The 27,289-nt window shown below is 46.2% G+C and overlaps 1 protein-coding gene and 1 long non-coding RNA gene across 4 annotated transcripts in view; one reads left to right on the top strand and one right to left on the bottom strand.

Moving 5' to 3' along the window:
- LOC110255209 (leucine-rich repeat-containing protein 37A2-like) overlaps positions 1-21,039 on the top strand; it is a 28,017-nt gene extending 6,978 nt beyond the window's left edge. The window contains exons 4-13 of one of the 3 annotated variants that reach the window (XR_002337172.1): positions 8,866-8,937; positions 9,507-9,581; positions 12,928-13,043; positions 14,850-16,654; positions 17,218-17,322; positions 17,580-17,629; positions 19,242-19,296; positions 19,384-19,523; positions 19,892-20,061; positions 20,366-21,039. Coding sequence is in view for 2 of the 3 variants with exons in the window: in XM_021067156.1 (XP_020922815.1) it covers positions 8,866-8,937; positions 9,507-9,581; positions 12,928-13,043; positions 14,850-16,654; positions 17,218-17,322; positions 17,580-17,629; positions 19,242-19,296; positions 19,384-19,523; positions 19,892-19,994 (2,521 nt within the window). In the remaining variant the exon portion in view is untranslated. Of the gene's footprint in view, positions 1-8,865; positions 8,938-9,506; positions 9,582-12,927; positions 13,044-14,849; positions 16,655-17,217; positions 17,323-17,579; positions 17,630-19,241; positions 19,297-19,383; positions 19,524-19,891 lie in introns of all 3 variants that reach the window. The other 2 variants (XM_021067156.1, XM_021067158.1) reach the window with 2 other exon arrangements.
- Positions 13,414-17,224, bottom strand: LOC106505443. Its single transcript, XR_001299876.2, has 2 exons — positions 16,947-17,224; positions 13,414-15,073 (listed from the first exon to the last, which is right to left on the bottom strand). It is a non-coding gene; the product is annotated as an uncharacterized LOC106505443 (long non-coding RNA).

Below are 27,289 nucleotides of genomic sequence, written 5' to 3'. Positions count from 1 at the left end.
AGCACTGTGATAAGTACTGGGGGTGTGAAGAAGAGTAGGACAGGGACTTTGTCCCTGAGAACCTTCCACACCGGAGGGAGAAAGATGGATGTGGATGGGAAACCATGAAAGCCATGCAGCCGGGTAACAGGTGGGGGTGGGGGAGGAGGTGGAGAATGGGTAGTGGGAATGGGAAGTAGAGAACTGGAAAAGATGCCTATGGAAGAGGCACCCACTGGTTCCTCTTGAATCTCTGAGTTCATCTTGTTTGTTTTCCCCTCCTTTTTAGGGCCACACCTGTGGCACATGGATGTTCCCAGGCTAGGGGTTGAATGGGAGCTCCAACTGCTGGCCTACACCGCAGCCACAGCAATGCCAGATCCAAGCCACCTCTGTGACCCACACCGCAGCTCACAGCACTGCCAGATCCTTAGTCCGTGGAGCAGGGCCAGGGATCGAACCCACATCTTCATGGATACTGGTCAGATTCATTTCCACTGAGCCACAACGGGAACGCCTGTGTTCATCCTAAAGCACAGAAAAAGGTAATGAAAAATCAGAGCTATCTGGTGTTGAACATGACACCATAGTTCTAAAGCTCATTCCGAGTTACGTTCAAGTGGTTGTCATAATATAGTTCGGTGTGAGCTGTGGTTGGGCTAAATTTTTCCAATAGACAAAGCTCATTTGCTTCAGGAAGCAGTTGCCATTGTGAGGTGTAAACTTGATTGCTAAAGTCTTTCCAAAGGCAAGCCACCAAGGGAAGGTTTCACCCCTCCGGTTATGTCATTTTATTACCTCTAATGAAAGAAGACTGGGTGTTTAGAAGTTGAAACTTTGTTTTTACCCTGCATTAAATAAGTTTGGAAAGGGGCCTCAGCTGAGGTTGATTTATCATGCATTGAATGAAGCTTAAGCTTCAGGGCTCCTCACCTACATCGGTCCCTTCTAAGGTCTTCGGAGGGGTCCTAGCAATTTTTTTTCCTTTCATTAATTTTTTCTTGAAGTGTCATTGATTTAGTATATGTATGTATATATGTGTGTATATATATATATATGTATGTATATATCTATATATAAAACTCAATGAATTTTATTACATTTAGAGTTGTACAACAGTCATCACAACCAAATTCTATAGCATTTCCATCCCAAACCCTCAGCGCATCCCCCCACCCCCCGAACTGTATTCTTTGGAAACCATAAACTTTTCAAAGTCCTTGAGTCAGTATCTGTTCTGCAAAGAAGGTCGTTGTATCCCTTTTTTAGATTCCACATGTAAGTGACAGCATATGATGTTGGTGTCTCTCTGTCTGACTGACTTTGCTTAGCATGATCATTTCTAGGTCCATCCATGTTGCTAAAAATGCTGGTATTTCTTTGCTTTTAATGGCTGAGTGATATTCCACTGTGTATATGTACCATATCTTCTTGATCTGCTCCTCTGTTGATGGACATTTAGGTTGTTTCCATGTCTTGGCTATTGTATATAGTGCTGCAATGAACATTGGAGTACATGCGTCTTTGCGAGTCATGGTTTTCTGTGGATCAATGCCCAGGAGTGGGATTGCTGGGTCAAATAGTAGTTCTCTTTGTAGTTTTCTGAGGAATCTCCATACTGTTTTCCACAGTGGCGGCATCAATTTACACTCCCACCAACAGTGTGACAGGGTTCCTTTTTCTCTACACCCTCTCCAGCACTTCTTGTTCGTAGACTTTTGGATGATGGCCATTCTGGCTGGTGTAAGGTGGTACCTCATAGTGGTTTTGATTTGCATTTCTCTAATAATGAGTGATGCTGAAGATGTTTTCATGTGTTTTTCTGGCCATCCGTATGTCTTCTTTGGCGAATTGTCTGTTTCAATCTTCTGCCCATTTTTAATGGGGTTGTTTGTTTTTTTGGTATTGAGCTGTAGGAGGTGTTTATAAATTTTGGAGATTAATCCCTTGTCAGTTGCTTCATTTGCAAATATGTTCTCCCATTCTGTGGGTTGTCTTTTCGTTTTGCTTAGGGTTTCCTTTGCTGTGCAGACATCTTTACATTTAATTAAGTCCCATTTGTTTATTTTTGTTTTTATTGTCATTACTGTAGGAGGTGGATCTGAGAAGATGTTGCTGTTGTTTATGTTGGAGAGTGTTTGGCCTGCGTTTCCCTCTAAGCGTTTGATGGTACCTGGTCTTATATTTAGGTCTTTAATCCATTTTGAGTTTGTTTTTGTGTATGGTGTTAGGAAGTGTTCTAATTGCATTCTTTTCCATGTGGCGGTCCAGTTTTCCTGGTACCACTTATTGAACGGGCTGTCTTTTCTCCATTGTGTATTTTTGCCTCCTTTGTCATAGATTAGTTGACTGTAGGTCTGGGAGTTTATTTCTGGGCTTTCTATCCTGCTCCACTGATGTATATGACTGTCTTTGTGCCAGTACCATACGGTTTTGATGACTGTAGCTTTGTAGTATGGTCTGGAATCCGGGACCCTGATTCCTCTGACTCCATTTTTCTTTTTCAGGATGTCTTTGGCTATTCTGGGTCTTTTGTGCTTCCAAAGAAACTAAAATATTTTGTTTGAGTTCTGTGAAAAATGTCCTTGGACAGCTCCGATTCGACCCCTAGCCTGGGAACCTCCATATGCCGCAGGAGTGGCCAAAGAAATGACAAAAAAAAAAAAAAAAAAAAAGATGTCCGTGGTAATCTGATAGGGATTGCATTGAATCTGTAGATTGCCTTGGGTAGTGTAGTCATTTGGATAAAATTGACTCTTCCACTCCAAGAGCATGGTATGTCTTTCCATCTCTATGTGCCACCTTTAATTTCTTTCATCAGTGTCTTATAGTTTTTGTCTTTTTATCTTTTTTAGGGCCACACCTGTGGCATATGGAAGTTCCCCGGCTGGGGGTCTAATCAGAGCAGTTGCCGCTGGCCTACGCCAGAGCCATAGCAATGCCAGATCCGAGCCGTGTCTGAGACCTACACCACAGATCTTGGCAACGCCAAATCCTTAACCTACTGAGCGAGGCCAGGGATCAAACCCACAACCTCATGGTTCCTAGTTGGATTCGTTTTCCGCTGTGCCACAGCAGGAACTCCGCTTTTGTCTCTTTAGGTAGGTTTATTCCTAAGCGTTTTATTCTTTTTGATGTGATGGTAAACAGAATTGCTTCCCTGATTTCTCCTTCTGATCTTTGTAGTCTGTAGAAATGCAGTCGATTTCTGTGTATTAATTTTGTATCCTGAGACTTTGCGAAATTCACGGATGAACTCTAACAGTTTTCTGGCAGAGTCTTTAGGATTCTCTAGGTATAGTATCATGTCACCTGCGAATAGTGATCGTTTTACTTCTTCCTTTCCAATTTGGATTCCTTTTATTTCTTTTACTTCTCCGATTGCCGTGGCTAGGACTTCCAAAACTATGTTGAAGCGTAGTGGCGAGCGTGGACGTTCTTGTCTCATTCCTGATCTCAGCGGGAATTCTTTCAGCTTTTCACCATTGAGAATGCTGTTAGCTCTGGGTTTGTCATATATGGCCTCTATTATGTTGAGGTAAGTTCCCTCTCTGCCGACTTTCTGGAGGGTTTTTATCAGCAAAGGGTGTTGGATTTTGTCAAAGGCTTTTTCCGCATCTATTGAGAGGATCATGTGGTTTTTAATTCTTCAGTTTGTCAATGTGGTGTATCACACTGATGGATTTGTGGATATTGAAGAATCCTTGAATCCCTGGGAGAAATCCCACGGGATCATGATGTACAGTCCTTTTAATGTATTGTTGGATTTGGTTTGCTGATATTCTGTTGAGGATGTTTGCATCTCTGTTGATGAGTGAAATTGGCCTGTAGTTTTCTTTTTTGTGTGTGGTATCTTTGTCTGGATTTAGTATCAGGGTGATGGTGGCCTCAGAGAATGAGTTTGGGAGTGCTCCTTGCTCTGCAATTTTTTGGAATAGTTTCAGAAGGAGAGGTGTTAGCTCTTCTCTAAATGTTTGATAGAATTCCCCTGTGAAGCCATCTGGTCCTGGACTTTTGTTTGTTGGAAGGTTTTAAATCACAGTTTCCATTTCAGTACTTGTGATGGGTCTATTCATCTTTTCTTTTTCACCTTGGTTCAGTCTTGGAAGATTGTGCTTTTCTAAGAATTTGTCCATTTCTTCTAGGTTTTCCGTTTTATTGGCATATAGTTGCACACAGCAATGTCGAGGGTTCCAGTTTCTCCATATACTTGCCAGCATTTGTTACTGTGTGACTATAGCTATTGTAGTGAGTACTTAGCGAGTATCTCGTTGTGGCTTTGATTTATATTTCCCTAATGATTTTAATACATTGAGAAGTTTTCATGTTCTTACTGGCCATTAGTATGTCTTCTTTGGAGAAATGTCTTTTCAAATTTTCTGCCCATTTTACTTTGTGTGTGTGTGTGTTTTAGGGCCTCACCTGTGGCATGTGGAATTTCCCAGGCTAGGGGTCTAATCTGCAGCTGCCAACCACAGCCACAACACTGCAGGGTCTAAGCCGCATCTGCAACCTACACCACAGCTCACGGCAACGCCAGATCCTTGATCCACCGAGCAAGGTCAGAAATCGAACCTGCGTCCTCATGGGTACGATTCCGGCTCATGTCCACCGTGCCACAATGGACTCCTACCCATTTTACTTGTTAAATTTTTACCTGTGTTTTTTGGCCACATCCACAGTGAGTGGAAGTTCCCAGGCAAGGGATAGAACCTGTGCCTCAGCATCAGCTGGAGCCACAGCCGTGACAACAATGGATGCTTAACGTGCTGAGGCACTAGGGAACCCCACTGTGCCCATTTTAAAATTAGTTATCTTTGGAGTTCCTGTTGTGGTGCAGCAGAAAAGAATCCGACTAGTGTGTGGATTCGGGTTCAATCCCTGACCTTGCTCAGTGGGTTAAGGATCCAGCATTGCCATGAGCTGTGGTGTAGGTCGTAGATGTGGCTTGGATCCCACATTGCTGTGGCGTAGGCTGGTAGCCATAGCTCCAATTCGACCCCTAGCCTGGGAATTTCCATGTGCCATGGGTTCAGCCCTAAAAAGCAAAAGAAGGAAATTAGTTATCTTATCATTGAGCTGTAAGATTTCTTGATGTATTCTGGAAGTTCTGGATACTAGACCTTTATCAGATATATCATTTGCAAATATTTTCTCCCATACGGGAGTTGTTTTTCACTTTCTTGATAGTGTCCTTTGAAGAGAAACATTTTTAATTTTTATGAAGTCCAGTTTATCTCTGTTTTCCTTTGGTTGGGTGGTTGTAAGAAACTGTTGCCTCATGTAAGATCATACATATTTACTCCTGTGTTTTCTTTGAAGAATTTTGTAGCTTTAGCTCTTACATTTGGCTATTTGATCCATTTTGAGTTCATTTTCGTCCATAATGTCCAGTGTAGGAGTCCAGCCTCGTTATTTTGTGTGTGGATGTACAGTTGTCCCAGCACCAATTAGGACTCTTCTTTCCACGCTGAATTACTTTGGCACCTTGTTGAAAATCAATAGACCGTAAATATGAGGATTTGTTTCTGTGTTGTCAAGTCCGTTCCCTTGATTTCCATGTATGTTCTCATTCCAGTCCCACCCTGTGATTGCAGTAGCTTTGACCTGGGTTTGGAAACCAGGACGTGTGAGGCCTCCTACTTTGCTCTTTACCAACATGGTTTTGGTTATTCCGGGTCCCTTCAATTGCCATGTGGATTTTAGAATCAGCTTGGCAATTTCTGGAATGAAGTCAGCTGGGATTTGGGTAGGCCTTTCCCTGCAAATATAGATCAGCTTGGGAAGGAGTAAAAATTTAATGATACTGTCTTCTGATCCATGAACATGACGTCTTTCACTTATTTGGATCTTCAACTTCTTTCAACAGTGTGTTGCACTTTGCCGTGTGAGTCTTGCACTTCTCTGGTTAAAGTTTTTTCCTAAGCATTTGGTTCTTTTTGATGCTGTTATACATGGAATTGTTTTCTCAGTTTCATTTTTAGATCCCGTATTACTGGGGTATAGAAATACAGCTACTTTTTGCATCTCGATCTTATATCCTGCAGCCTTGCTGAACTCATTTCTTAAAGCTAATAGTTAAATTAGTTATTCAGTTTTTTGCCCCAAGCTGTTATCTACTCCTTCATGCAACTGCCCTGTTAAAACATTGACCTGCAAATATTTTCCGAAAATGCCACGCGAGGGGAGGCTTTTAGCACTAGGCAGCTCTCAGTGGGGTCAGAGGCAAGCCTTTCAAGTGAGGTCTTCCAGGGAACCACCAGACATGCCCAACAATGACAGAGCCTTGGGAATGAGTCTTTGAGGGAACTCAAGCTCCATGCTGCTCCCTCTGGTACTGGGAACGTGGGCTCTTTTTCCAGGCCACCACTGGCATGGAGGGCAGAGGTCTAAGACAAGTTAAGGCAACACATCTCATTGTTCTTACAGAAATTAATTTGTTTTCCTCAACTAAAGTGCTCCCCAGATTGCTGCAAGCCTGTTGGCTGAATTTCCAGAGTTCTGCAAAAAGGTGTCTCTGACCACTTTTGTCAACTTTGTTGTTGTTGTTGTTTTTATGGAGGGATGAATTTTCGGATGTTATTACTCCAGCTTTTTTTAATGATTTGCCTGCCACGTGGTTTAAAATCTCTAAGGAGTTCCTTTTGTGTCTCAGCGGGTTAGGAATCTGACCAGTATCCATGAGGATGAGGCTTTGATCCCTGGCCTTGCTCAGTGTGTTTAAGGATTCTGTGTTTCTGCGGCTGTGGCGTAGGCTGGCAGAGGCTGCTCCAATTTGACCCCTGGCCTGGGACCTTCCAAATGCCAAGGGTGCAGCCCTAAGAAAGCAATGAATGAATGAAAGAGTAAAAAATATCTCAAGTCTCAATGACCACAGGCTAATGTTTTAATCATGGGAGATGATGAGGGAAAATGAAAGGAGAAAATATAATTCTCACGGGTTGATGAAGTCTGAAAAGGTATTTTCTATATGTAGTACTCTCAACATTAAGGTGAAGATAACACATTTTAACCCCCCCCTTTTTTTTCATACAGGTTAGACACAGGCTTTAGAGTCAGAACTGAGTTCAAATTCCAGCTGTCCCTCTTCTGAGCTTGATGAGGTTAGGACAAGTTATCTAACCTCTCTGTGCCTCAGTTACCTCATTTGTACAATGGGGTAATAATAATATCTATCCCATAAGGTTACTGTGAGAATTAAATGTTAAATGCTATTCACAGGTGCCTGGCAACCCCCAAAACATTAGTTATGATCATTATCTTTACAATATTCTGCAAAAATACACGAATGATTTTTGAATAAAGTTAACCTAAGAAAGATTTTTACTTTCTCTCTCTCTTTTTTTTTTTTTGTCTTTTTGCTCTTTCTTAGGCCGCTCCCACGGCATGTGGAGGTTCCCAGGCTAGGGGTCGAATCAAAGCTGTAGCCCCCGTCCTACGCCAGAGCCACAGCAAATCAGGACCCGAGCCGTGTCTGTGACCTACACCACAGCTCACGGCAATGCCGGATCCCCAACCCACTGAGCAAGGCCAGGGATCAAACCCGAAACCTCATGGTTTCTAGTCGGATTCGTTAACCACTGCGCCACGACGGGAACTCCATTTTTATTTTCTTTCTTCCTGTTCTGTGGTTTTTGTTTTGTTTGTTTTGGTTTGGTTTTGCTTATTTTTTTTAAGGAGTTGAGAAGAAAATCTATTCCAGCATTTTGGAATAAAGATGTATTCCAAAAATGAATGTGTTCATTTTATTGATATATAAACAAATGTTATTGATTTATTCATCAAATACTGATTAAATACCTAGTAAATATTAGGCGCCATGACTAACACAGAGACAGCAATGACACTAAAGTGTGGTTCGTGCTGTCAAGGAGCTAGCATTCCAGGAGACTGGCAGATAAACAAGCGATGACACACACAGTAACAAAGGCTGTGGTACAGGAATACCCATGGGAGGAGTTCCCAGAGTGGCTCAGCGTTAACCAACCCTAGTAGTATCCATGAGGATGTGGGTGCAATCCCTGGCCTTGCTCCGTGGGTTAAGGGCCTGGCATTGCTGTGAGCTGTGGTGTAGGTCATAGATGCGGCTTGGATCCGGTGTTGCCGTGGCTGTGGTGGAGGCCAGCAGCTAGAGCTCCAATTCGACCCCTAGCCTGGGAACTTCCATGTGCCATGGGTACAGCTTTTATAAAAAGAAGAAAAAAGAATACATATGGGATTATGTGATGGGAGTATGGCTTTTACCAGTTTCTCTTGGATTTCTCTCCTCTTTGGCTCCTATTTTTGTCTTCAGCTATGTAGTTTAAACCATGAAATGTAAAAAAATTTCTAGAGATGAAAAACAGTTTGAATTATGGAGGACACTAAAAAATGGCCTTTCTTAAAGTTCCTGCTGAGGCGCAACGGGATCGGTGGCCTCTTGGGAGTGCTGGGTGGCAGATTTGATCTCCACCTGACAGTGGGTTAAGGATCCCGCAGCTGTGGCTCAGGTCATGACTGAAACTCAGATCTGATCCCTGGCCCAGGAACTCCATATGCCGCAGGACAGCCCAAAATGATTAAAAAAAAAAAAAAAGCATTTCTTACAGAGCAAGGGCTTCCTGCCAGCGTAGTCACTTCTAGGGTCTTTGAACTAAAAAGTTCTTTGGAATATTTTTTCTTTGCTATCGGCCTTTTCTTTTTCTATTTCTTTCTCTTTCGCTTGTCTTTATCTCCTGGATACTTGGGTAGTTTCCAAAGAAAGAGTGCTTTATGGATTCGAAGGGTGATTTATAAGTAAAGATGGAAAATGATTTTTTCCTTCAAGTTCCATACCAAAAAATGAATATAAACTTTCATGGAAGTAACTGAAAATGCGGATAATTTTAATTCCATTCCATTTTTCAGAGTTCTCAGCCGTAATCCTTTGACAACGGTTGAAGATTCTTATCTTTATAAATTACCAGCATTAAGATATTTGTAAGTATCCCAGCAGTCTCATGGCTCATGAGATGATTTCTGCTCTTTTGCACTTTCATCAGAGATTGAGTATTTTTGCCTAAAAAGTGACAATTTAAATTTTAGCTGGTGTGAGTTCCTGTCCTGGCTCAGTGGTAATGAACCTGGCTAGTATCCATGAGGACCTGGGTTTGATCTCTGGCCTCGCTTAGTGGGTTGGGGATCCGGTGTTGCCGTGAGCTGTGGTGTAGGCCGCAGACACGCCTCGGATCACTAGTTGCTGTGGCTGTGGTGTGGGCCGGCAGCTCCCGCTCTGATTCGACCCTCAGCCTAGGAACTTCCATATGCCACACCTGTGGCCCTAAAAAGACAAAAAAAATAATAAAAAAAGATTATACTGTTCAGCACCAAGGCCATTAATTTGATGATGCAAGTAAATTTAAATTTCTTCAACAAGAGCTCCAAAGGGCATTATCATTGATGGCAAGTAGGAAGCCAGAATGGAAGTAATTCCATGTTAAGCATCTTTTTTTAAGGCTAGGATTTTTGTCTTTGTGTTTATATCATGCATGTTTGGGCTTTTCCTTCAGAGACCTGGGAACGACGCAAGTGTCACTTACAACAGTTGAAAGTATCCTCATGATGACCCTTGAATTGGAGAAACTGTGAGTTGATTTTTCTGACATTTGTTTTCCCTTAGTTTTTTTAGGTTTGTTTTATTATTTTCCGAAGTCAGATTTACTCATGTATAATTTTCATCAATAAAATTCCTGACTAGTGTAGGAAACTTAAACGAATGTACTTTCATTTCTCCCCTCCCAGCCGTTATGTGATTTCTGTTGTTTTGTTACCCTTTGTGTTTCATTGTGGATAGTTTCTATGCCTTAAGGTTCACTGACCCTTTCTTCTGCAGTGTCTAATGTGCCCTTAACACCGTCCTGTATCTTTTTCATTTAGAAATTGTTTTTAATCTCTAGAAGCTCAATTTGGGTGTGTTTTACATCTTCTGTGCTTCTACTTTACATTTTCAGACTTCCGCCTGGATGTTTTGAACATATGAAATACAGTCATAATAACTTGTTTCCTATGTAAATACAATTTTAAATGTTCTTTTGTGCTAATTCTAACATCTGCATAGATTATGGGTTGGTTTTGATTCCTTTTTCGCCTCACTGTGGGTCCTATTTTCCTGCTGCTTTGCATGCTTGGTGATTTTTCTCAAATTCCAGACATTGTGAATCGTGGTTTATTGTGTGCTATATATTCGTATATTCTTATAAAATACCTGAGCTTTGTTTTATCTTTTAGGTCTAGGGTTTTTTGTTGTTGTTGCTTTTTAAGGCTGCACCTGTGGCACATGGAAGTTCTCAGGCTAGGGGTTGAACCAGAGCTACAGCTGCCAGCCCACACCACAGCCACAGCAATGCCGGATCCAAGCCGTGTCGTGACCTATACCACAGCTCATGGCAATGCCGCATCCCTGACCCACTCGAGCGAGGTCAGGGATTGAAAGCTCATCCTCATGGATACTAGTCAGGTTAATTTCCGCTGCACCACGATGGGAACTCCCTCGGTCTAGTTTTTAAGATTTGTTAGGTATGACCACAAGTAGCCCTTAGTCTGGAGCTCATTATTTGCAGCTGCGGAGACAAGTCCTTCCTGCGTATCATAAGGTTTTCCTGTCTGGCTTGTAGGAACAGGTGCTGTTTCCAATGCTGTGTGATAGTGCGAAAGCCATTTATTATTATTACTCCTTTCATGTGGTTATTTTCCTGGCCTCAAGTATGTCCTCACACACCTGCACTGCCCAACACTTTGTTGAATACTCAAGAGATCCCTCTGCCTATCTCCAGAGTTCTTTGTCTGTGCATTTCTTTTCTCTCTAGTATTCTGCTTTGTGAAGCCGTTCACCTTGGTTTTCCCGGACTCTCAGCTCCATTTCCTCAGTCAGGGAGTCCATCAGTCTCTGCTTGGGTTTCTCTTCCCTGTCCTATGACCGGGAAACTCTCTCAAAGAAGTAAACGGGGCAATCATAGGGCTCACTCCCTTATGTTCCATCACTTGGGGGTCACTGAACCTTACTGCCTGAGATGCAGTTTCTTGAAAAACTGTTGTTTCATATTTTTGGCCACTCCGTAGCATATGGAGTTCCCAGGCCAGATCAGATCTGAGCTGCAGTGGCAACCTAAGCCACAGCTGTGGATCCTTAACCCACTGGGCCAGGCTGGGGATCAAACCTGCATCCCAGTGCGCTCCCAGGACGCCACCTAATCGCATTGTCCCACAGCGGGAACCCCACCAATGACATTCTTTAAGTCTGTTTTGTTTTGCTACAGGGTCCAATCAAAGATTAGGCATCTCATGTCATATCTTTGTCTCTTTTAATTGAGAGTATTTCTCTACTGTTTTTCTTTTTTCTTTTTTTGGTCTTTTATGAAATTGGCATTTTTGAAGAGTCCAAGCCAGTTGTCTTGTAAATTGCCCTACAATCTGGATTTGTTTGTTTCTTCATTAGATTCAAAGTAAACATTTTGGGGATGACTACTTCATAGACATTGTATCCTTCCTACTTGCTCAGTTTTGGTGGCCCAGTGCTATGTTTGATCATTTGCTTAAGGTGATATGTTCCATGTCTCTTCATTGTAAAGTTATTTTCCCCCTTGGTAGTTAATAAATAATCCGGGTGATGCTTTGGGATCAGTGAGGATCCTACTGTCAAACGACTCGTCACCCAGCTATGCATCCATGATAATCTCTGTTGGAATCAGTTATTACATTGGTAGTTGCAACATGACACTTTCCCTTTTTTTGGCTGCCCCCACAGCATATGGAAGCTCCTGGGCCAGGGATCAGATCTGAGCCAGAGCTGCTACAGCTGTGGCGATTCCAGATCCTTTACCATTGCACTCGGCCAGGAATCAAACCGGCGCCTCCACAGAGACAACCAGATCCTTAACCCGCTGTACCGCAGCGGGAATTCCCAAGATGACGCTATCATTCCTTATGCATTTATTAGCTAATATTACTCTGTAAAGAAGAGCTCTCCCTCTTTTCTTTATAAGAATCATTAGGGACTCATGTGCTCTTCTTCGAATTAGTTATGTTATACCTTATTGTAATGCTCATATTCTTCTTTTGAATGTTCAGATTGTCCAGATTTGGCCAATACAATCTCTGTTATTGTTTAGCCACGTGTTGATTAGTAATTTCTAATATCTTTACGACTCACAACTAGGAATTGAGAAAGGGACTCCAGACGTTGGGGACTTGTTCAGACTTTTCTTAGAAGTCTGCCCTCTTCGTGTGTTCTGTCAACTCTGTTGGAAATTACAATAACTCTGGCTCAGGTCGTCAGTGTTGGAAAGTGAGACACGTGGACAAGGAGAAATCTCGACAAGGCTCTTTACTTCTGCAGAAGGGCGCGGGCACTCCAAAAAGTGTGCGCGCCGAACAAAGGACCCTCCCCTATTTATCCCTAACGCAGGTGATGTGCCTGTCCCCTTCCCATGGGTCGGGTCAGGGTGCACATTCTTCCCGGTTGGCTAATTTGGAACAAATTGTTACTGGGAAAATAGGTAAAGAGGAAGGGGGTCTCGCAGGGTTGATTCAGCGGAGGCCAGAGCCGGAGCAAAATGGAGTAACCAAGATTTCCTTTGATAGAAAAGACACTATGTTACTTTCCACAACTCCAAGTGAGCTGTTGGGTTGGGAGGAGATACTTCTGAATTAAACTACAGGCCAGTGTCACCCTACTCTAATACGTATCACCTTTTTCTCTAGGCACGCTCTCTCTGCTGCCATCCTTATCCTTCTGTTGGGAACCTCTGTCCTCCTCCATAATTTACAACAGCCAAGAGCAGCAGTTGACCAACTAGTCCCTCTCCAGTTCTCCAGTTCTTCTGCCCCAAGAACTCCTTTTGGCACCGCCCTGTGGTGGCTGTGGCCTGCCTCTCCTACCTACTCAAATAACTCCTCTACCACAGATTTAATTCTCTGCATTTCCATTTACAGGATCTTGCCTAGCCATATGGCTTGCTGCCTCTGCCAATTTAAAAGTAACATTGAAGTTGTCTGCAAGACAGTCAAGCTGCATTGTGACAGATGCCTGAAAAACAGCACACGTTGTGGTGAGTCCGAATCGCCTGATGATAACCTTTTTCATGTTTGTTTTTCATCAATTATGATAAATTGTTAAATTAATGATGTAATTGCCTTCTTTTTATTCATTCAGAGTTCCAACTCCCTAGATTCTTGGTTACATTATTAAGCTAATAATAGCTCAGCTACCTTAGCTTAATAATGTGACAGATCCACATACAGGAGCAAGAGAAAGGAATGCAGAGGGGAAGGGAATTAACATATTATATTCGGTGCTCCCTGCAGATGAGAACTTATTCCTCTAGTGCATCCCAGTCTGTACACTGATTTTATGTACGTTAAGTCTCAAGTACCCTTTGTCTTACACAACGAGTGTAAGTGTATTTTTATTTTGTTTTTTTGCAATTGTATAAAAGAGTACAAGTGATGCTGTTTTATGTTTTATTTGGAATCTGAGAATTTTTGGTTCCATAACCAGAAGCTGTGATCTAGCCCTTCTAATGGGTAGGAGAGCTATTTTATTCTTAGACTGTCCAGCTCTGAACTTGCTCTAAATCTCAAGCTTCTCTAGCCACAAAACACTTAGGTGCTTTCAACTATTTTTCTATATAATAGATTTATGGACACTAACTTAAGAACTTCCAAAACCTGCTTTCCTGCCCAGATGGCTTGAATACGCGTCTCTATCAATGATCTAGAACACATTATAGGTAACACTTTGCTATTTATATAAAGTCGAGGTTGCTTATTTTTCAAAAAAAAATTTTTGACCAATGGTATTACTCCCTTCTCCACCAGAAGTGGGCAGAAAAGGCATTTTTAATCTCCTTTTACAGGTGAGGAAAAGCAAGATCAGAGGCGTTAAGTGTCGTGGCCTAGTGCTCAGACCTCCTGTCCCCGGTTTTGGGCTCTCTCCCGATCTGTGCTGCTCCTTTCTTGTGACTCTTTACCTCCTCCCCTGACCCTCACCACCCCCACCCCAAATGCTTTTAATCCTTCTGGAGGAGAAGCCCAGCTACACAGTGGTACACATTACCTTCACCTAGTCAGAAGCTTTGGATGGTTCCACAAGCAGAGCTGGAAATATTCAAAGTGAAATGAAAGCAGAGTAGGCTTCTGACAGAAGTTGCTTTTTCCCTTTTGCCTTCTAGGGCCTCACATATTAACCTTCCACATTGGCATACAGCCTGGAAAATCTCTTAACCTGCACCCCAGATCCCTGCCCAAATTTTAGCAAAGAACCAGGGTGGACATAGTGTTTTTTTCTGGGTAGAACCTTCTGTCGTGAGGGCTGGGATATATGGAAGCAGGGGCCGAGCAAAGGACTCGGTGGGCAGATGGAGAAAGACAAGTCCAGGCGAGGACCTGGGAGCTGCAGGTGTGGTCGTGGTCATCTGTGATAGCAGCCAGAACACAAGCACACTGAAGAGGTGGGGGGAGGCAGCCCCTCTGCTTCTGAGGCAGGACAGGATGGGGTGTGTGAGCCTGAGGGAGGAGTCGCAGTAGACCCGCAGGGCCCGGCTGAGTCGGGGAGTGTTTGTCTTCCAGCCTCGGCTTTTCTGGGGTCCTGGGACCAGGGGAATAATCCTAAATATATAGTTGCTGTATTTCACGTTATGGAATTCTCTGAATAAAGAGCCGCTTTTTCGGAGGCTACCTTTTGCACCTTTGGTTGTTGCCAATCATAGGTCTAAGTTTGGGTTTCTTTGTCTGCTCTCTAAGTGGCACTCAGAGGTTTGCTGATGCCTAAGGTGTCTGACTGGGATACAGGGCTGTGGACAAGAGCCGTGCCATCAGCCTTCAAGGATCAAAACCAGTCTCTTCTCTTTTGACAGATAAAGAGACATCTCTAGGGGATGTAGAAGGATCGTTCATGAAGGTGTTACAAGCCCGGAAGAAGAACACCAGCACCGAGCTGATGATTGAACCAGAGAGGCCGTCCTCAGACAAGAGTGGTGTCAGCTTGTCGAGCTTCATGAATGAGCAGTTGGACTTTAGTGACGAAAGTGATGTTATCAGTGCACTCAATTACATCCTGCCGTATTTCTCAGAGGGAAATCTAGAAGATGTAGAATCAACATTACTGCCATTCATCCAGCTTCTGTTTTCAAATGTAGCAGAGGCAGACATCCCACCGGGCCACTTGAAAACCCACACCGGGAACCCTCCTGTTAACCCTGAATCCGGCACGTCAGGTTATACAAATAAATTGAGGCAACTCCGTTTTCTGGAAAATTTGTTAGATGCAGAAATTCAAGAAAAAATTGATGAAGTTATGAAGAAAGAAAAAACTGCCATGCTTATATATTCCAACATTTTAAGTCCAAAACTGAGACGCCAGATCCTTCGAAAGAAATTGGAAACCGCCCGAACACAGGCAGAGAGCCTCGAGGAGATTGAGAGCGTAGACAAAAGGCCGCTGAAGGTGAACAGGGTCCTCAAGGGCCCGAGGGGCATAAAGAAAAGGCACTTCAGAGCAATGAGAAGGCAGAGCATCAGGAGAAAAGAGACCGCCCAGCCATTTGTAGAGACCACTACCAAAGGAAGCAAGCTCGGGGGGCCCTCCGCCAGGGAACTGGAACAGCTGTGGGTGGTGCAGAGGCCCAGGAAGCGAGTGGCAGACTCCTTGCAAAAAGAGCCTTCATTCGGAAGGGAACATAAAGCAGAAGTCTCTTCTTTCCTGAAACAGTACTCGAGGGGCAGGCCTGCTGCCTCTATCCATCCAAAAGCCCCAGCAACGGTCAAAAAGACATCAGAGGACCTGTCGGACACACTTTTTGTTCTGGTAGATGCCAATGCGAGAGTCAAGAATAGGAAGGCTTCTGAGACAATCTCATATCCCAGAAAAATAGACTCCTTCCATCCTTCTCACTCTCCTGTGCTTCACAGAACACCTGAGCCCCAAAACAGACAGGCCTTCAGAGACAAAGGCTCAAGCTACAGACTGCTGCTTGCATTGAGGCCTCTGTCCTCTGCCGTGAGGAGCCTCATAAACTCCCCTTCACAAGAGGCTTCCTCACCTTCAGGAGAACTGACTCTTCAGGAACAGCCTTCTCCAGAATCCTTTTCTCCTTCAGAACCTTCTACAGAACACATTATCTCAGAAAAAGATACTCCGCAAGTTGTTTTTGAAGAACTTCCTACTTCAGGAACAACTACTTTGTCGGGACCTATCCCTGGACCCACTGCCCAGGGGACACTTCCTACAGAATATTCTGCCACGACTGCAGACAACGTCATGCCCACTGGTCAACACACCAGCGCAATCCAATGGGAGCACCACAATGTGGGCACCGACGTGGCCTCTACGCCCACAAGCTTCATTTCCCCAGGAGTTTCCTCCCCGGGGAGTCAGTTTGAAGCTCAGCTGAACCAGCAGCTTCAGTCCCTCATCCCCAACAATGACGTGAGGCGGCTCATTTCTCATGTTATCCGGACGTTGAAGATGGACTGCTCCGAGCCCCAAGTGCAGCTGGCCTGTGCCAAGCTCATCTCCAGGACAGGCCTCCTGATGAAGCTTCTCAGTGAGCAGCAAGAAGCCAAGGCGTCCAAGGCAGAATGGGATACGGACCAGTGGAAAACCGAGAACTACATCAACGAGAACACAGAAGCCCAGGGGGAACAGAAGGAGTCGAGTGAGGTGAAGACAATGCCTGACACATGGGAGCTGGACTTTTCATCCGCTTAGGACAGGCCCATAAAGTGCCCACGCAGGAAGACCAGGGGCTCCTAGTCTGTATCTTGTCTCAGCCCTAAAACTGGCTAAGCCAGTGCTCTCCCTCTTTGCTCATTCAGGGCATGTGCCACTATTCCTAGGGTAGAGGAGAAGAGGGCCTAAGATGCAAGATACATAAGTGGTAGAAGGAGGTGCTGACCATAAGCGTAATAGCATTTTAGATTTGCTCTCTTCTTAAGAACTATAAGCTGCTTACCTGAAAGAATGGGGTTTTAGAATAGTTTAAGAAGAACTAGCTACTGGAGTTCCCTTGCGGTGCAGCGGGTGAAGGATCCAGAGCTGTCATTGCTATGGCTTGGGTCACTCCTGTGGGGCAGATTTGGTCCCTGGCCCGGAACTTCTGCATGCATGCTCGGTCAAAAAAAAAGGGAATGGTTAGCTATTGTTTAGAATAGGTTTAAAAATAGTTAGCTTGTATCCTTTCTCTCCCCTTGTTTTTTAAAACATTGTTCTTTATTTTTTTTTAGCTCACAAAAGATGTTCCAGGATATGGGTATAATAACAAACTCATCTTGGCAATATCTGTGGCTGTAGTGCTGATGCTTTTGATTGTAATTTTATGTCTCATCGAGGTAAGGACAACAATTCATTCAGATTCAGAACCCGCAAACTGAAAATCACAGCCACCTTTCCGCTTACTACTGCTCGAACCCCCTCCTTAGTCATGAGGACTGAAATACATGTGGTTCTTTTACTGAAAGTACATTCCCAGGACTTTTAAAGGAGATCTCTGTAGAGTCGAACTCAAGATAAAATAAAAAGGAATGAATAAAGATTGGGAGAAAATGGTTGTGATGGCTAATCGTGGTCATGTTTTCTTCCCAAACAGGTTTATTCCCGAAGGAGAACATTACGGGAAGGGAAAGTAGGACGCAGAAGGTAAACACTGGTCTTTTAAAACAGTGTTTTTTGGAACTAGAGAACTTAGAACTCATCTCTTTTGGTCTCCTCATTTTACAGTGAAGAAACGGCTGAAGGCGGGAAGACTGTGTCTTTACCTAAATGCTTTATTTACCAGCAAAATTAGCTCCCAGCCAAAGCTGAGTTCGAATGAGAGTGGTGCAGCTTCATCTGCTTTCTCTAGTCCTTTAAGGGACAAGGGTGGAGGGGCAGCAGTTTGGGTGGTACCTGTTCCTGCTGGTGGTGGGCATCAGACCAGGAGAGGCCTTCGTGGAGGCTCTGGGGTAGGGAAGGCCGCATGGTTTTGGGAGTTTGGGGGCTAGACTCACTCAAAGCGGATGAAATGTAGAGTATGACTCCTTCCGATAAAGTGGCAGGAAAACTTCCCTTTTCGTCCTGCTGGCCTTCCGGCCCCCATTCTCTATTCCCTTTACCCAAACCTCATAGAATTTGAACTGGAAGAAACTTGAGACAGTAGTTTGTTTCTGCCTTTTCTAATAAGGAAGTGGAGAAAGAGCAAGGGAAAATGTCTTGCCCCGTTGCCTTACTGCTAGTGAGCATCAAAAAGAAGACGGGCCCTTTCCACTGGGGACGTCCCTCCAAGCCTGGGCTGTGAGCCCCATTTCCTATCACAAGTCAGTATACACATACTATATGGACGTCAGTCATTTCTAAAACAAACTTAGCGTACACTCTGACTTTTTTTTCTATTCTCTTTGCGTTCAACAAGAAGATTTTTTGTGGCTAGTCCTGGCCTTTAACTGATCTCAGAATTCAGTGACAGCCTGCAGTATGAAAGTTGGCAAGCTGGGAGCTCCTGTCTTGGCTCGGGGGAAACGAATCCAGCTAGTAACCACGAGGACACGGGTTCGATCCCTGGCCTCACTCAGTGAGTTAAGGGTCCAGCGTTGCTGTGAGCCGTGGTGTAGGTCACAGACGTGGCTTGGATCCTGCTTTGCTGTGGCTGTGGTGTAGGCCGGCAGCTGCAGCTCCAATTTGACCCCTAGCCTGGGAACTTCCATATGTCGCAGATTTGGCCCTAAAAAGCAACAAAACAAACCAAAAAACCAAAGTCAGCAAGCTAGATAACTTTACTGGTTGGACTCGGGTGTTTACTTGGTGGGATTCAACTTCTGGAGTAAAGCACCTAGGAAAAGAGAATCACCTTCTCCCCTACCGCCCAGCAAATGCCACACGAGATGCTAGGTCTGAAGGGGACTCATGTAAAATGCTTCTAGAGGGTTAATGCTCTTCTGCCCCGCCTGATTGGGGCAGTGTTTGCGCTGCACAGGGGCACTTGGGGGAGGGCCACAAAGCTGAGTGGGGCTGAAAGTCCCACCCATGCTCCGTGCTAAGCCACAGGCCAAAGGCTCCCCAGAGACACAACGGGAGGGCCGTTTTGGACAGACATGGAGAACTTCTGGAAGGCCAGCCTGCACGGCATTATTTTTCCGATCCCAGATCTGGGGTGATTGTGCTTGTTGTGATCATGGACTGAGTTATCCATTTCGTCCTAATAGGACCAGAGCGAGCACACGGGAAGGGAGATGGAGAGCGCATGGGTCACTCACTGTGTGTGTTTTCCTCCAAGGGGCTTTTTCGGATTTCTGCTGCGTAAGAGACGCTCAGGAGAAAGCGAGAGCGAGGTAAATTTCGGGAGCATAACGTCCCGTGGCCGGAGAAAGCAGGGGAGATGCAGACTTAACATTTCCCTTTCTGTGTTGCCGAGGCAGGGGTTTTTCTGGAGAAGGCGGCCACTCTGGCTTCGGGATACGTACAGACCTCTCAGTGCTACGCGCAAGAAAAACATGGCAGAGAAGCTGCACGATAAGGAGTCTTCTGATGAGGAAGAGATCTTCCACAAGGGTGCAGGGTAAATGACTGGGGACAGTTTGAAGTTCTTGTCTAAAATGAGGACACAGGAGTTCCTCTTATGGTTCCGTGGGGTATGAACCTGACCAGTATCCATGAGGACTTGGGTTCCATCCCCAGCCCCGCTCAGCGGGTTAAGGATCCAGCACTGCCGTGAGCTGTGGTGTAGGTCACAGATGAGGCTCAGGCCTGGTGTTGCTGTGGCTGTGGGGTAGGCCAGCAGCTGCAGCTCTGATTTGACCCCTAGCCTGGGAACTTCCATGTGCCACTAGCGCGGCCCTCAAAAGCAAAAGTAAAATAAGGAAATAATGAAAAGTTTACGTGCTGCTTCGGAGAGTAAAAGCCTTGGCATTATTCTTGTCATTCCAGGGAGGTCAGTGAAGCCCCGGCAGATGTGATTCTGACCATAGAATCGGATGTGGAAGACCTGGGGGAGGAGACTGACACGGCACCTGAGGGTCCTCCCGAGTGAGCCCCGTCCTGGCTCAGGCCACCTGCAGAGTATAACCCTCGATTCTGGGAATTGCTTTTAAAATATTATTATTTTTTTTTTTTTGGTCTTTTTTTTGTCTTTGTTGTTGTTGTTGTTGTTGTTGCTATTTCTTGGGCCGCTACCGCGGCATATTGAGGTTCCCAGGATAGGGGTCAAATCGGAGCTGTAGCCACCGGCCTACGCCAGAGCCACAGCAACTCGGGATCCAAGCCAGGTCTGCAACCTACATCACAGCTCACGGCAACGCCGGATCGTCAACCCACTGAGCAATGGCAGGGACCGAACCCGCAACCTCATAGTTCCTAGTCGGATTCGTTAACCACTGCGCCACAACAGGAACTCCTAAAATATTTTTTTTGTCCTTTTAAAATATACATTGATAAGCAATTCTGGCCATGTGGTGAGGAATTAAAATGGAAACAGCTGAATTATTTCTATGCCAGTCACAAGGGCCACAGGCAAGAAAACGCAGCGCTGAAGCTAGAACCCCTCGTGGTAGCCAGTATTTCCACAGGAGGAAATGTGGGCCGAGGAGGAGGAAGGGGAGGATGAAGCGGGGCTTCTCTCCCTCGTTGCCCCAGTAGCATCAGTCCCTGGGAACTTGCAAACATGTCATTCTCAAGGGGCGTCGAGGGTTCAGTTATGTAACAGCGTGTCCTGGTGCTCTCTCTCTCCTGGTTCCTCAAGTACCAGTTGTTTACAGCATGTTTACAGGCCCTAACAAGCAAAAAAAAAAAAAAGGAGGAGGAGGTGTGAGAGCAGCCACTGCCCAAGACGGCTCTCCTCAGGCCTCACAAGGGCCTCCCTGGCCTCTCCTGACCCCGCTGAGGGTCTGCCGTGTGCCGCTCAGCCCAGCACCAAACCTTCCCACTTCCTCCCTCACCCAGCACAGGCCTACGGCTGCAAGATTCCAAGTGTTTATGTAATGCCAGTAGTTGCAAAGGCTCTTCTGCTCCTGCAAAGACGGTCATTATTCAGTCACATTAAGTCCACGAGAGGTAAATACATTAGGGAGTAAAAGACATTCTCAATGAACAAGATGTGGTAATCTGCCAAAAATGACCACAAATAGTGCTATTGGTTTAGTAACGTGAGGTAAGGAATGGCGCAAACCGCAGGACAACAGCACAGGGTCCCCGGAGGAGCGGAGGGCCCGGGAGACAGCCAGCAGGTTCTAGCAGCTGGGTGGGGTTCTGGGCAAAGCGGACAGCCCATCAGTCCCTCTTCTGATGTGTTAGTTTGCTGATGCTGTGGGAGAGACGTCTCTTCTCTCCAGGCCTGCCAAGTTGCCTCCCAAAGCTTCTTCCTGAGAATGAAAAACAAGTGTTTTTCTCTGGGTCATCTGAATTTCAGTGAGCCCACGAATACTGAGTGTGTTTGGAGTTCCCACTGTGGTGCAGCAGGTTAAGAATCCAGCGTTGTGTCTGGGGCAACACAAGTTCAATCCCTGGCCCAGTGCAGTGGGTTTAGGTTAAGGATCTGGGGTTTGCAGCGGCTGTGGTGTCGGTTGCACAAGTGGCTCGGATTCCATCCCTGGTCCAGGATCTTCCATCTGCTGTGGGTGTGGCCATTAAGAAAAATGTACTGTGTTGAAAGCGTACAACTGGAGTTCCCTGGTGGCTCAGTAGGTTAAGGATCTGGTGTTGTCACTGCCGTAGCTCGAGTCACTGCTGTGGTGCAGGTTCCATCCCTGGCCTGGGAAGCCCTGCGTGCCATGGGCGCAGCCAAAACATAAATGAAGTGCACAAGTAAGTAGTAGTGATACTAGGAAGCAGCAGCAGCCAATACTTACTATTCGCTTACTTGGTGCCAAGCCCTGGGTTAGGCATTTCACGGTCTTATTTAGCCCAACAACCCATGGCAGCATATGTTGTCGTCCTCATTTGACAGACAGGGAACAGGGTTGAAAAACAGAGGGAACCTGTGCAAGTGCCCAAAGCCACACATCCAACATTTCGAGCTAGGATTGTAGCCCAGGACAGTTAAGACGCCAAACCTGCAAACCATCACAGTGCCCTGAGTGTAGGGATGCAGAGAAATGTAAGCTGCGGTTGCCGCCCAAGAGTCAGTAACAGTGATGACAGTAATGAGGGGGAAGATGATGGCAGTGACTGTTCATCGAGCACCTGCTGTGGGCCAGGGACAATACTAGGTGCTTTGGCTGCCCGATTAGGTCACAAGAGCAGAAAGTCCCCATGCTGCTCAAACTCTGTCCTGGGGAGGGGGGGTTGACTTCAGGAAGAGGTGGACACAAAGACAGGGAGCTGAAGAGAAACCAAGGAGCAAGATCCTTGCACTGTGGGGCTTACCAAAGTGTGGGCCAGGATCCCAGGTAGCTCCAGCTATACCCCAAGGAGTATTTCCATTCTTTCAAAGGTGGTACAGAAAGTGAGGCTTAGATGCTATTTTTTTATATCCCACTACCTCAGATTTGCACAAAATTTTTTTTTTTTTTTTTTTTTTTTTTTTTTTTTTTTTTTTTTTTTGTCGTTTTGCCTTTTCTCGGGCCGCTCCCAGGGCATATGGAGGTTCCCAGGTTAGGGGTCCTATCGGAACTGTAGCCGCCAGCCTACACCAGAGCCACAGCAATGTGGGATCCCAGCGGTGTCTGCAACCTACACCACAGCTCACAGCAACGCCAGATCCTCAACCCACTGAGCGAGGCCAGGGACCAGACCTGCAACCCCATGGTTCCTCGTCGGATTTGCTAACCACTGAGCCACGACGGGAATTCCCACAACTCTTTATTAGTCTCCAGTAGTACCCTACCCTATTTCTGAATTCACATTCCCAGGAGTGAGATTCTCTTTTGCCCACCTAGTCCTGGACTGGGCAGTGTTTGAGCCAGAGCCCAGAGACTTCACCTAGCCAGCCTGTGCATGAGCAGTCTCCTGCTGAGTTGGGCCACACTTTTGGCTATAGCCTGGAAGGGAGAGGGGTGCCCAGGGTCAGGTGGTACAAAACAGAACTGCCTAGGTCTGCCTCTGCCACCTTACCAATGGACAAGCTGGCTCAGATCCCAGCTCCTTACTGAGATCTGAGTGATGGAAAGCCCCCAAGGTAGGCATAGGCCCTGTAAGACACAGTAAGCAGGTCGGTGTTAGGGACTTGTTTTTTAGTTTTTTTTTGTTTTTTCTTTTTTAATGGCTGCACCCACGGCATATGAAAGTTCCTGGGCCAGAGATCGAATCCGAGCCACTGTTGCCGCAATGTCATACTTTAACCAACTGGGCCGGCCTGGGGATTGAACCCATGCCTTGGCATCGACGAGAGCTGCTACAGTCGGATTATTATTTTTTTTTTTTGTCTTTTGTCTTTGTTGTTGTTGTTGTTGTTGTTGTTGTTGTTGCTATTTCTTGGACGATCCCGCAGCATATGGAGATTCCCAGGCTAGGGGTCGAATCGGAGCTGTAGCCACCGGCCTACGCCAGAGCCACAGCAATGTGGGATCCGAGCCGAGTCTGCAACCTACACCACAGCTCACAGCAACGCCAGATCCTCAACCCACTGAGCGAGGCCAGGGACCAGACCTGCAACCCCATGGTTCCTCGTCGGATTTGCTAACCACTGAGCCACGACGGGAACTCCCACAACTCTTTATTAGTCTCCAGTTCTACCCTACCCTATTTCTGAATTCACATTCCCAGTAGTGAGATTCTCTTTTGCCCACCTAGTCCTGGACTGGGCAGTGTTTGAGCCAGAGCCCAGAGACTTCACCTAGCCAGCCTGTGCATGAGCGGTCTCCTGCTGAGTTGGGCCACACCTTCGGCTATAGCCTGGAAGGGAGAGGGGTGCCCAGGGTCAGGTGGTACAAAACAGAACTGCCTAGGACTGCCTCTGTCTCCACCTTACCAATGGACAAGCTGGCTCAGACCCCAGCTCCTTACTGAGATCTGAGTCAAGGAAAGCCCCCAAGGTAGGCACAGGCCCTGTAAGACACAGTAAGCAGGTCGGTGTTAGGGACTAGTTTTTTAGGTTTTTTTTGCTTTTTTTTTTTTTAATGGCTGCACCCACGGCATATGAAAGTTCCTGGGCCAGAGATCGAATCCGAGCCACTGCTGCCGCAATGTCATACTTTAACCAACTGGGCCGGCCTGGGGTTTGAACCCATGCCTTGGTAGCAACCAGAGCTGCTACAGTCGGATTCTTAACCCACTGTACCACAGTGGGAACTCCGCGTCTTGGTTTTTGCCTCTAGTGCACTTGGCTGCACTTCTTTTGATGGGGAAGGGAATAGCAGAATCTTAAGGACTATATCTAGAATCTCTTTGTGCCTATGGCAGTGAGCTTAGAGTTGAGTTATTTGCAACAAATCTCTTGGTTTTCTCCACAATATCCGGCTGCCACACACAGTCTCTGGGCTCAGTGGAGCAAAGTTTTTTTTATCACTGAGATTCCTTCTGGTGCCTGCTATGGACCCGACTGGATAAGCAGCCTCCCCTCCCTGAAAACTGCCTCGTCAGCATCTTCCTCCTGGATGGGCCAGTGGAGCACATGGGATTGGGTCTCGTTTTCCATTTGCTTTAGATCCAGCCCAGTCTTGGGCTGGGAATTGTTTGTGAGGTAATGGAGGCTCAGAGATGCCTACTTCTGCAAATCATGTTACACACGGATGGTGTCTGTACTGGGGAGGTGGCAACGCACCGGAATAGGGATTTTCCTTCTATAGATGTTGGATTTAGAGCAATTCAGTGGACATCTGGACTGTGTGTGTGTGTGTGTGTGTGTGTGTGTGTGTGTGCGCGCGCGTGCACGCACACATGCACTTGTGTGTGTTGTAAGACTGAGAGAGAACGCTATGGCAGGAGGTTTTCACATGGCCAACTTTTAACAACAAAAAAAGAGCAGTTTGTGGCCAAGCTGTCGGTCTTGAGGGACAAACAAATACCGCAGGGGGCTGAGAAAGGCAGGGATGGATTTACTGAGCTGCTCCTGGGTTGGGGGAAGAAACACAGAATGCTGGGCATTTCCCTCTGGTTGCCAACACGCACCGTGTGTAGCCAACTCCTCCTCCTCCTTGGTAAGGAGAACCCCAGTTCTAATAAGACAGCCATCCTCCCTAGGGAAGGGATCACCACCTCAGGGGTAAACCCGGATTCACCTAAGCCACATGTGGTCAGTCCCTTCAGAGATTAATGTGAGCATGGGCAGGTGATAAAAACACCAGCCAGTGAGAGTTGAAGGCAATTTCTTGTGGGCTTGTGCGAACGATCTCCTCTCTCTCAAAAAGAGACAAAGGAAGAAACGTCCTCTCATGCTTCAGTTGTCTACAGTATTGGCCTGCAATACCTGGATATGTGGCAGCCACTTTGATACCATGAGGTGAGCTGGCTGGCACGTGGAGGGTAGTCAGGCAGAAATAAAAAAAAAAAAGAAAGAAAGAAAAAAGAAAATCCAGGCTCTCAATAATACCACTGAGTCTCTAAATTGACTAATCCCAGAGCCTCTCCCGCTGGCCTTCTTGCCATGTGAAATAAGTGTCCCTTGTTATTTAAGCCAGTTCAGCAGGGCTCCCAGGTTCTTCTAACCAATGTTCATTTCCTCACTGGAAAACAATTTGAAAGTAAGGGCCTTGGCTTCCTCGCTTCTAGCTCACTAGCACCCACGGCCAAGCCTGGCTTATTGTGGATGCTCAGCAGATGGACAGGTGGACAGATTCACAGTGCTCACCTTCTCTCACAGCATCTTTTTTGTTGTAGCATCTGCTCTTCTAGTTTGCATTTTATCCTGATCAGAGGTCACTGAAGAAGCATAAAGTCTCAGACTCAGGAGACCTGCATGAAGCCTCCATGTGAACACAGACCTGAACTATGCCTGGGGCTGCCAGAGAACCCATCATCTTTCTCACAAAGATCTCAGAAAGAGCCTCTTGCCTAGAACTCTGCCCCTCCCCTGGGGATGAGGCATTCATGCCTCCTTGGGGTCCTTTGCGCTCACCATGGGGCGGTTACAGACGCTTTCCTGGCCTGTCAGGCCCTCCCTGAGCCGTGAGAGGCAGCTAGCCCACCCCAGCCCAGCTCCCACTCACGAGAAAGCCAGTGCGGGTAAGGAGCTGCTGGTCCTGACCAGCGCTGATGGCGGGGTGGGAGGCAAGGAGCAGCCGCCAAGCCAAGTCCTTCACCCGGCCTCTTCAGGAGCTTGGCTGCCTACCCATCTTATAAGGAAATAGACACAGGGTCAGAAAGGACTTCCCTGACCTAGCAGGACGAGGCCTGGGTCGGGGCCAGCAGGTGGATGGTGAGCATCTCTGGTCAGGAAAGGTGGTCAATAAATTTCACCTGTTAAAACACTCCTGTAGGAGTTCCCGTTGTGGCGCAGTGGGTAGCGAATCCGACTAGGAACCATGGGGTTGAGGGTTCGATCCCTGGCCTTGTTCAGTGGGTTAAGGATCCGGTGTTGCCATGAGCTGTGGTGTCGGCTGCAAACACAGCTCGCATCCTGCATTGCTCTGGCTCTGGTGTAGGGCAGTGGCTACAGCTCCAATTAGACTCCTAGTCTGGGAACTTCCGTATGCCATGAGTGTGGCCCTAGAAAAGACCAAAACCAAACCAAAACAAAACCAAAAACACTCCTGTAGCATGTATCATGTGCCCTTTGGAATTATCACCTTCTTTAAACCCCACGACAACCCTAAGAGCAAAGTGCCATCATTATGCCCATTTTACTAATGAGGAGGTTGAGGCACAGAGAAGTTAAGTATCTAGCCTGAGGTTGCCCAGCCAGTAAATGGCAGAGTCCAGATTTGAACTGAGGCTGCAGAGTTATGCTCGGAACTAATATGCAACCCTACCTCCCCAAGATATAAACATAAGCACATTGCCTGAGCACCACAAGGGTACTAGGCTCTGTTACGGGGTCCTGCCAGGAGCCCACCACTTGGGAGCCCTGCCTATAACTGTGCCTTAGCTCCACTGTAGTTAGGGTGGTTAGTGTGATCAGGGCTACCTTGTGAAAGTACCGAGAGAAGTGGGAGGGCAGGAGGGAGAAGGAGGAATTCCATCTAATGGCAGCATCCACTGTGTATTGCGCCAGGTCTTTTCAATTCCTGGATTGCACTGAATCCTTGTAGAAGAAGTTCGTAAGGAAAAGAAAGATCAGAGTAGTCAAGTCTCCAAGGATGCACAGGTAGCCACTGGCCCAACCCACATCTCTCTGATAGGAAGGCCAGCTGGCTTTCCACTCTACCAAGAATGCATGAGGAGCATGGCAATTAAGGAAATGGGGCTAAGTTAGGAGTCCAATGCAGGCCTTTCTGATGCCTCCAGGAGCAATGG

Source organism: Sus scrofa, chromosome 12 (genome assembly GCF_000003025.6).
Source record: "Sus scrofa isolate TJ Tabasco breed Duroc chromosome 12, Sscrofa11.1, whole genome shotgun sequence".
NCBI lineage: Eukaryota > Metazoa > Chordata > Mammalia > Artiodactyla > Suidae > Sus > Sus scrofa.
Note: the sequence above shows the minus strand (reverse complement) of the source record. Positions and strands in the feature narration are given on the sequence as shown.